Source organism: Pezoporus flaviventris, unplaced genomic scaffold, assembly GCF_033815535.1.
Source record: "Pezoporus flaviventris isolate CSIRO_AGI_PZ_B2104156 unplaced genomic scaffold, CSIRO_AGI_Pfla_v1 ptg000116l, whole genome shotgun sequence".
Taxonomy (NCBI): Eukaryota; Metazoa; Chordata; class Aves; order Psittaciformes; family Psittacidae; genus Pezoporus; species Pezoporus flaviventris.
In genome coordinates, this window is record NW_026892664.1 from 3,947,571 (window position 1) to 3,958,189 (window position 10,619).

The window sequence follows — 10,619 nt, forward strand, 5'->3', positions numbered from 1 at the left end:
CCCAGCTGCTATGGGCTTTTCCCAGGAAGGATGGAAACCCACGATCTAAATGGATGAACTGATGTTTTAATGCAGTTATGGAGCAATGGGATATCGTGCGTGAGCCAAGTGAGTGAAATGCAAATTCTTCAACAGGTCTGTGTTTGGAACCAGGCTGCTGAGTTAAATCACAGTCAAATTGGGCTTTGCCACCTCTCTTCCGGCAGCTGTAGAACTTCACCCTTTCAGTTTTCCTCCTCAAGTTCTGCCTTTCTCAAAGCCTTTAAGAGAATCTCTAAGGAGTTTTCTAATTTATACCCAGAGTGGTTTGTTAAAAACAAAGGCAAGAATGTTATCAGTAGAATTTGACGCAGGGGAGTTGCACTTTGGTTTGAGGCAATGGGGATTAGAGAAACAACGGGAAAATTGAAGGTAATGGAAAAACCCAACCAAAAGTCTTTATTTCCTATGCAAGAAGTCATTCCTGGCACAAATTGCAGCTCCCCCATATCTTGGTTGCTATAAAATCACAATGCCACCAGGGAAAACAGTCACCACAGGGTTTCCCCACACACCCAAAACTTCCCTATTTCTTTAGCAGCTCATCACTCAAAGGTGAGAGATGTCCCTGATCCAACTGTGTTAACAAGCTCCACTGGGAATGGATTTGGAGCTGATGGGCTTTTAGGAAGGAGAAGGCTTGGCTGAGTCCTGGATGGAGATTTTCCACCTGTGGTCACTTGAGCTGTGGCATCTCCAGTGGGAAAAACACTCCCTAATCCAGGGGAAAATAACCTAAACAGGGATGTGACCCTGGCCAGCACTAAGAAATAAATATTCTTTTTTTATACTTTATTCTTTATTTGTACTTTATTCTCTATCATTTACGTTGTATTTTTTATTATATATATTTTTTATTTTATATATATATTATATATATTCTTATTCTTTACTCTTATTCTTTGTTCTTACTCTTTACTAAAGTTACCAGCCTGACACTGACTCTTACTGTTGCCAGCAGGACATGACAGTATCCACGTATGCCTGCTCTTTAGATGTCCATTTCCCCTTCAAAGCTGTATTCATCTACTTCTGAACCAAATCCGTTCCTTTTCCTATGTGATTTTTGTTCCTTCTTGGTACCATTGCTCTCTGCGGTCACCTTCAAGAGGTGCAAAATGGTCACAGGAGTCCCTTTAGGTATCAAAAGGCAGAAGTTTTGAAATAAGCGGCTAGAAAATCATGGATCCGGATTTCTTATACAACACCACCACCTAGTGGACGTTGCTGGGAATAGCCACTCCTTTAAGATAAAAATTTTCTCTTATGTGCTGGGAAGCTTTGGGTAGCCAAGTGGCTTGGCTTACCCAAGAAACTGAGAAATAATAGATAAGTAAACTAAGGCCATCATGTTGCCTCTACAGTTGGCTGATCCTATGTAGACAGTTTATTTTCTGACCCTGTTAAAGCAATGTCAGATAGTTTAAAAGCTTCAAAGAAAGTCCCCTCGCATTTAGAAATGATGCTTTAAAACCCACTTTTCCTAATGCAGTTCTTGGCTGAGGCTTCAGGTTATATGAAATGTAGATTATTGTAGAATCATAGAGTGGTTTGGGTTGGAAAGGAGCTTGGTTCCAACCCCCTGCCATGGTCAGGGACACTACACACTAGACCATGTCACCCAACACTCTGTCCAGACTGGCCTTGAACACTGCCAGGGATGGGGCAGCCAAAGCTTCTCTGAGCACCCTGTGCCAGTGCCTCAGCACCCTCACAGGGAAGAGCTTCTTTGTTATATGTAACCTGAACTCCCCCTGTTTCATTTTGAACCCATCACCCCTTGTCCTGTCAATCCAGTCCCTAATGAAGAGTCCCTCTCCAGCATCCTTGTAGCCCCCTTCAGACACTGGAAGCTGCTCTGAGGTCTCCACACAGCTTCTTTTCTCCAGGCTGAACAGCCCCAGTGTTCTCAGCCTGGCTCCATATGGGAGGTGCTCCAGCCCCTGATCATCCTCGTGGCCTCGTCTGGACTTGATCCATGTCCTTCTGTTGTTGAGGATATCAAATTCACTCTGCCTTTTAAATGTTTTTTTCATTAAATAGCCTGTGCTATCCATACACAATTTGAAGTGCTTATTTGTGGTGTTTTAAACGATTCCCTTCTCCATCAGTTGTTTCCTCTAGATCCACAGATCCCTCTCAGAAAGTATCCCCATTGCAAATCTTTACTCCTGACAAAGCCATCCCAGATTTCATAATGGAAGCAAACAAAAACACATCAGATCTCAAACCTGGTAAGGTCTCAGGCTTTATCCCATGGAGGTGAAGGATTTAATTCCTTGTTGTTGATGTATGTAAATCACACCCATCACCACCTAAATCATCCCAGGGGAGCAGCTGGGCTTATTTAGGTGCTCTCTGATGCTGAATTAAATGGGTGAGGATGCCTATACAGTAACCAAGTTCCTGGGTTACTGGTGGATCCATCCTGGTAACCTGCATGGGGTAGGAAACCCACCATTTGTTACAGAACATTAAGTGCTAGGCAGGAATAACCAGGGTCATTCCCTACTAGGGCTTTTGGGGAGTAAAGAGGTGATTTCTGTCCTTTCCTGGAAGGCCCTGCAGCCCCCCCTCTCATATTTGGTTGCACAGTAACGAAAGCATTTCTGATTGAAAAGTAAAGGCAGCTGCTTCAAAATGAAAAGGAAGTTGTGCTTTTATATTTTCATTCTAAGTAGCAGCATAAACTGAGATAAAGGAGAGCTGTATTTTCCCTACACTGAGGGTTGAACACATCTAATAGTGCTTCCCAAGAGGTAATCTTGTTTTTGAATACGGATATGAGACAGTACATACTGCTATGTACTAAAAAAACTACCTTTGGGGATGTTTGAAGGCTGGATAAAACTCTTAAAGGCAACGATTTTGCGCTGGTATTTTTCAAATAAGACCTTCTGGTGCCATTAATTTTAAAACCTGTTGGGTGTATCCTGACCTGGCTCTTGGGAGCCCTTTGGGCTGACCCTTGCCTGGTCTGACAGCTCCCTGGCAGTTAATGTGTAATCCCCTGACTTGTTTCACCCCTGGCTCTGTGAATACCACAAAGGACAAGGCTCTGGAAGGACGGGTAGATGCTGCATGGGGGAAGACAGAGCAGCATTACCCTTCTAGCTGGAGCCTGGAGAAGCTGGGAGTATTAAAACCCATTTCAAGTGGATCTGAGAGCAAAGAGGAAGAAATCCCTGATATGAAAACTTTGTTTTGTCCTGTGGCCTCCACAGGATCCACAGGCCTTGTAGCAAACCTTACCTCCTCTGCTTTATTTCAGGGCAGCAGAAACCATCCCCTTGAGGAACCAGAGGGATGCTGGTGGTGTGAGCATGGGGCTCTTTTGCTTCATATTTTAAACGATCCTTTTCTTTACTCGTTTGATAGTTTGTGCTGTATGACTCTCGAAAGAACAGCTAACCAGTGCGTTATAACTTTATATATCTGGCACCTTCCCCTTGTGCCTGTACTGAAATCTTGAGGATGACATCCACCATGATGGCTTTGGACTGCCTGAGGGGAGACTGAGATGAGCTCTTAGGCAGAAGCTCTTCCCTGTGAGGGTGCTGAGGCGCTGGCACAGGGTGCCCACAGAAGCTGTGGCTGCCCCATTCCTGGCAGTGCTCAAGGCCAGGTTGGACACAGGGGCTTGGAGCAAGCTGCTCTAGTGGAAGGGGTCCATGCCCGTGGCAGGGGTTGGTGCTGGATGAGCCTTATGTTCCTTTCCAAAACAAACCTCTCTGGGATTCTATGGTTCTATGAGAACAAGCTCACTGCTACCTAACCAGGAGGTTGTGCTGCAAGGTTTTTCTCTGCTGTAGGATCTCAACAGCAGTCGGTTGTTCCCTTATCCATGTCAAGAGTTACATCTTGGATAACACTAGCAACAGTCTGCTTGGTGAGTCCTATTGCAGCTTGTTGAAAGCTTGGCCAAAAAGCAAGACGTTGCCAAATCGGAGTAGGAAAGCCACAAATGGAGGTCCTTTCCCCAGGAATACAGAGATAAATATTCAGTTAACTCTTCAGCAGAGTGTGGACCCACAACCTGCATGGATAATATCTAAACGAAGGCAGCAAGTTATGGGTTTTCAGATTAATTTATCTCCATTCCAGTGAGTGTGCGCAAGCTGCAGGGAGATGGGATTGCTGGGGGAAGCTGTCGTGTATAGCACAAGCTGCAGCCTTAGAAACATCCCAGCTTTCATATCTGCCCTTGGATCACTTCAGACCAAGCACTTGGTTTGTCAAGCAAGAAAAAGCGAGGGTGAGTCTTTGTTAATTGTGAGCTTCAGGTCAATTCTCCCCTGGCAGGAGATGTGTGTGTCTGGGCAGGTGGATGCTGCCTCAGGGGGAGGATTGAGCCGCAGACCCAAACAGTTGGATTTTCATTAGTTGGGTCACATCTTCCAGCTCCGTGGTGATGGCTCAGGAGCTGCTTTGCCTCCAGCATCTCTATGTGAGCAGTGAAAAGCAGCTCTAAATCCCCATTAATAACACCAGGAGACCACACACGTTGCTCACAGGACATCTGAAATGAGTCTGGCTCTGGAGGGGGAGCTCTCCCCTTCAGCAAAAGGTCATCAAATAATGATGACTCTTAAGCATGGCTCTGCTTGTCAGATACCAGCCACGCGCACTCCTGCTTTGTTCTCTGGTGTAACTCTGTCAAGTGATGATTAATGTTAGGCAAGATAAATCAATGAGGATTTATTCTGCCTGTTGTAAGCTGTGATTTTAGGAGCTGCTGATTTCTCCCAGGCAGAATTTATGTTTGATCAAGCCTGAATGTATCTTTTGTCTCCAAGTTAGGCATCATGTCTAAAGCAAAGTGGGATGAGTAATCCTGGCTCTGCACCATCCTACCCTAAGGAAAGCCACATTTGCTCTCAAAGAGCTCCTCCTGGGTCACAGAGAACAGCTATTTATTCCTCATGTACTCACACTAGAGTGGCAGCACCCAAAAGATGAGAAATAATTCCCTTTTCCCAGCAGTTACTGGGGAATTCAAGGACTTCCATGTGTCAATGGCTTGAGAGGAACTATGAGGAACCCTGCAGTTTATTCATTCTGGTGTTGCCCTCCCTCCTTGCCTTAAAATACCTACTTGCTTCCAAGTCTGTTGGTGGTGGTTGTGGTGTTCAGCCAAGACTGGCCTTGGGAACTTGATGTTTTCCTCTCTCAAAAAGAATTTACCTCCTATTGACTTATATATATGTATGTGTGTGTATATATGTATATATACACCCTTTACATTGACTTAAAGTGGTGTAGCTGATTGATAGACAAAACGTGACTTTCTTAATATTATTGAGGGATTTGGGACTATTCAGAATTTTCAGTTGCCTCTCCTGGATGTCTGCTACTCCTCTACCATCATCTCTCAAGCCTTGCTCAATATTCTAGTGGAGCAGAAAGTGATTTCCTTCATTAGATGTGCCACTCAGCTCTTCTCGTTTGCAACCTGTGCCACCACCGAGTGCTACATTCTGGCTGCTATGGCTTATGATCACTACATGGCCATTTGTAACCCCCTTCTCTACTCCACAGTCATATCCCAAAGGCTTTGCGTTGGGATGTTGGCTGGTGCCTACTTAGCTGGCCTGATCAGCTCTACCATACACACTGTTCCCATATTTCGTCTCCCGTTCTGTCAGTCCAAGACGATCAATCACTTCTTCTGTGATGGACCACCACTGCTAGCCCTCTCCTGCTCTAACACCCCTGCCATTGAGGTGATGGTTGCTGCCGTGGTGGGGTTCAAGCCACTGAGCACCATGGTCTTCATCCTCATCTCCTACTTGTCGGTCCTTTTCACTGTCATGCAGATGCGGTCTGTGGTTGGTCAATGAAAAGCTTTCTCCACCTGTGCCTCTCACTTCATCTCCACTGCTTTGTACTATGGCAGCTCCCTCTTCATGTACCTCCGGCCCAGCTCCAGCCAGTCCTGGAAGCATGACGAGGTGGTCTCCATGCTGTACTCTGTGGCTGTCCCCATGCTGAACCTTCTCATCCACAGCCTAAGAAATGCGGATATGAAGAATGCCATGAGGAAAGCAGAAAGTAGAGTCCTCTGCTCTTTGTCCATTCATGGTTCCTAGTCAGCTGAGAGGGCTACCCTGCCACGGTGAGAAGCAGCAGGATGGATATTGCACCTTCAAGGATGGCTGGATAATGCACGTCGAAGAGGATGGTTGGATATAGCACCTTGATGAGGATGGGTGGATAAGGCACCTTCACAAAGAAGGGACTAAACATACTTGGAAGCATGACAGCTGGAAAACACGCTTCTCCTTAAACCAGAACTACATGCTATACTCTGATGGACAGGACTTTCTCTGGCTGCAGTCTGAGACCTGACAGTGACTGTGTATTTGAAAGAAAGTTGTTGTCCAAAGTGATTGTTACTTAAATATTACTTGAAATTTATGTATCTTATTATTTATATGCTATTAAACATAACAATAAACTTTACTTCCAACTTCAGAGAGCAAAAGGGAGAAGGTGGTGGCTTTGCCCTGCTGGCATCAAACCAACTGGTACCTGAGCTCACGTCTTATATTAGCAAATGATTTCTGGTGTTATTTCTGGTTTTAAGGAAATAGTAACTGATATTTCCAGGTATTTCAACTCCAGACCACAAGGTTTGGTCACGTGAAATGACAGAGGGGATATTGAGGTGAGCTCTTAGGCAGAAGCTCTTCCCTGGGAGGGTGCTGAGGTGCTGGCACAGGGTGCCCAGAAAAGCTGTGGCTGCCCCATCCCTGGCAGTGTTCAAGGCCAGGTTGGACACAGGGGCTTGGAGCAAGCTGATCTAGTGGAAGGTGTCCCTGCCTGTGGCAGGGGTTGGACTGGATGAGCTTTAAGGTCCCTTCCAACACAAACCAGGCTGCAATTCTAAGAAATAAAGCTGCAGCAGTCTATTGGTCAACAAAGCCCTTGTGTTAAATGGGGACAAGTCATATCTGAGCCTCTGCTCTGCTGTGAATTTAAGTAGGGGTGGAAAGAGCAAGAATGCTGGTAAAGAGGAAGGATTTGGGGTCTTCCTCTCCCCTGAACACCCAAGGTGCTGCTGGCATGGGTATACTGATGAGCCCGATGGAGCAAGTACAAAACCCAGCTGTCTGCATCTGGGACTTCAAGCTGCATTATTCCCCCTGCACAAGCACACCCAGGTATTCTCAGTGCCTCTTTTTGCCTTCATGTAGTTCTTTTCAATAATCTTTGAATTATATATTTCTCTTCTTTCCAGAATTTGATTGAGGGTTATTTCTCCCTCTGTTATACTGATTTTCCCACTTCACAAGCCTTGGTTTTAGCCCAGTACCCAATGGGGATGAAAGACATTCAAAACCACTCAGAAATCCTTTTCTGCCCTCCTCCAGTGCATCTCCTGGACTGTCAGTCTGGTGCCTTCCAGCAGAAAAACAGGTTGACATTGAAAACATCTAAAGCTATCTACATTCTTCTCTTTCTTGCTTCCCCACATTTTCATACCTCGGTTTTCTCTTCTATCTGCTCCATCATTTGTCTTTTCTAAATGACTGGGACAAGGTTATCAGTTAATATTTCTACTAAGGGTTTTATCATGCCTCTTCATCTAGGAGAAATATTCGAGACACACCGGCACTCCGAATTCTTCAGAGGAAGACTGGGAAATCTGACTTCATCCTGATATATCCTCAAAGCAGCCACGTTTTGAGCCAATGCTTTTGACCAAAGTGTTGTACAATCACTAGTCAAGTGCATGGAAGTAAATGCATGTGATGGAAAGGACTCCCCATGACCAGCGCAAACCATCCACACAGAGGATGCTTTGTTTTCAGCTCCCTTCAATGCAATATTAGATGAACCCTGTGGATGTAAAGGGCTTCCTTAGGGAAACACTGAAAGGAAGAGGTATGTGGTAGATGGGGAAATACAAAGCAAACTGTCCTGGGCCTGTCTTCAGGGGTAGGTGTCTGCAGGAGAACTGGTCTTGGAGGTGTTGATGCAGCCAGGAAGACTTTGGGGGAGAGAGGACTTGAGAGGTTGTTTTGCTGATCAAGTCAAACTAATTATCCGAGGGAGGAGGGTCCTTTGGGAGAGCAGTTTGCACAACACAAGCCTCTGAGGTAATGCCTCCTGTGAGATAAAACCCCTCCACCAGCCAGCCTGGAGCATCCTGCTCCCAAGCATCTCTCCTTCAACCCATCGCATGGTCTCCAGGAGGAGCTGCAGGCACTGCATCCACCACCACCTTCCTCTTTAACCAAGCAGGTACAAAAGGGTTTGATGGGTGGTGGGTCCAGTTTGACCCTGGTCTTGCTGCCTCTCACATGCTTGATGGCATGTTATATTTCACTCTTCTTCAGGGACTGTAGAGATAGGGCAAGGGGTGATGGGTTTAAACTGAAACAGGGAAATTCAGGTTGGAGATAAGGAAGAAGTGCTTTACTGTGAGGGTGCTGAGGCCCTGGCACAGGGTGCCCAGAGAAGCTATGGCTGCCCCATCCCTGGCAGTGTTCATGGCCAGGTTGGACACAGGGGCTTGGAGCACGCTGCTCTAGTGGAAGGTGTGCCTGCCCGTGTCAGGGTTTGGAGCTGTGTGAGCTTTAATTTCCCTTCAACCCAAACCATTCTATGATAACCCATGGTGTGAATAAAAGTGCCCTAGTATGCCTAATAGGTTTGCTTCAAAAACACCAACCTTCCTGACCCCATCTACAACTGATTTAGTGATATTTTAGCATGAGAATATCCAAGCGTAAAGCCTTAAAATTTTGGTTTATATATGGTATGCTTTGTATTTTACACCCTTAGGTGCATATTTGGGTTGGTCATAGGCAGCTTACTGCATTCCCAGCAAAGATCTGCTGGAGTGAAGTCCACTGATTTCCCTTAACATTATGCAGGGTGGGGGTTCTTCAAAAGCAGATAAACTTAGAACGTAAAACAAATTTCAAGTACATGGCTTTGTGTGGTGTTGAAAAGGATGCAGCACAAGTAATGAATCTACAGAAGAGCACTGATCCACTCTGAAAAATACAAAAAAAAAGGGAGAAAATAAATCCTTAACATTCCCAGAAATCAGCGAAGAAAATACAAAATCTTTTCTGTTTTCCACATTTTGTGATGTACTTATTTGGTTTTATTGTATTACGTTTGGATAGACATGATGTTTCTCACTCTTTCATTAGTGATGTATATATCAATCATTCTAGAATTATTCTCTTTTAATTTCCTGTTGTGTAATGAGCTCCTTCACCACTTTGACTTCAGATCTTGAGCTACACACAGAAATACACCATTACAAATACACCATTTGCCATTGCATTTACTTTGTGGATTATACTCCAACTAAACTTCCACATTATTTCTCTTGTAGGGATGTATTTCAGTGATTCCTTTCATTTCAATCCAAATCCATCAACTTATTGAAATGACGGATAGAGGAAACCTCACGGTTCTCTCCGGCTTCATCCTCTGGGGTTTCTCTGATGCCCCAGCGCTACAAACCGCCATCTTCACAATCTTCTTATCCCTCTACATTTTCATGGTGCTGGGGAACCTGATGATGATCCTGCTGATCAACACTGACCCCCACCTCCACATCCCCATGTACTTCTTCCTGACCCACTTATCTTGCATGGATGTTTGCCTTTCCTCTGCTATCATCCCAAAAGCTCTGGAGACCTTCCTGCTGAGGGGAAGCCACATCTCCTTTTGGGGTTGCTTTGCCCAGATGTATATTTTCCTGGCTCTGGCTGTCTGTGAGACCTTCCTGCTTGGGGTAATGGCTTACGACCGATACACAGCTGTGTGCAAGCCCCTGCTCTACACCACTACCATGACCAGGGCGCGTTGCTATGGCATGATGGTGCTGGTGTACAACATCGGCTTCCTCACCTCCCTGGTGCACATCACGCTGGCGGGGAGGTTGTCCTTCTGTCAGGCCAGGAGCATCAACCACTTCTTCTGTGAGCTGCCCACCCTCCTGCAGCTCTCCTGCTCAGACACAAGCACAAATGAGGTCTTGCTTTTTTACAACACTGTGTTTAATGCAGTTGGCTCTCTCCTGATGATCCTGGTGTCCTACACCTACATCCTCCACACCGTCCTGCAGATCCCTTTGGCCACGAGGAGGCTGAAGGTCTTCTCTACCTGCGCCTCCCACTTGGCTGCCATCACCATCTTCTACGCACCCGGGATCCTCACCTATGTCCAGCCTCATGAGGCATCCTCATGGGATCAGGCAAAGCTGGTGTCGGTGTGTTACTGCATCCTCACCCCAACCCTCAACCCCCTCATCTACAGCCTGAGGAACAAGGAGGTGAAGGGGGCTCTGAGGAGGCTGTGGGAGCGAAAGCTGCTGCCACATCTATGCAGGGTTTGAAAGCACATTTGGAGCCCTTCAGTACTGTGGAGGTAAGGAAGGAATATGTGGAATATGTGATTATGGAATTGATCATTACTGGCCATTATTGGTCATTATTGCTCACCACTGGTCATTATTACAGATAAGGAGATCACACAGCAAGTGCAGGGTATGGAGAAACAGCACAACAAATTTTTGTCTTCAGACACCTTCAGGTGTTTTTATGCATGGCCTG

The 10,619-nt window shown here is 45.7% G+C and overlaps 1 protein-coding gene and 1 pseudogene across 1 annotated transcript; both read left to right on the plus strand.

Moving 5' to 3' along the window:
- Positions 1-5,525: 5,525 nt before the first annotated feature.
- LOC133282215 (olfactory receptor 9G4-like) lies at positions 5,526-6,128 on the plus strand (annotated as a pseudogene).
- Positions 6,129-9,448: 3,320 nt separating this feature from the next.
- On the plus strand, positions 9,449-10,309 carry LOC133282216 (olfactory receptor 8I2-like; the record flags this gene model as incomplete). The annotated part of the gene is made up of 1 exon (XM_061478277.1): positions 9,449-10,309. A coding segment is annotated over exon 1 (861 nt), but the record flags the coding sequence as incomplete, so codon positions are not given.
- Between the last annotated feature and the right edge of the window lie 310 nt (positions 10,310-10,619).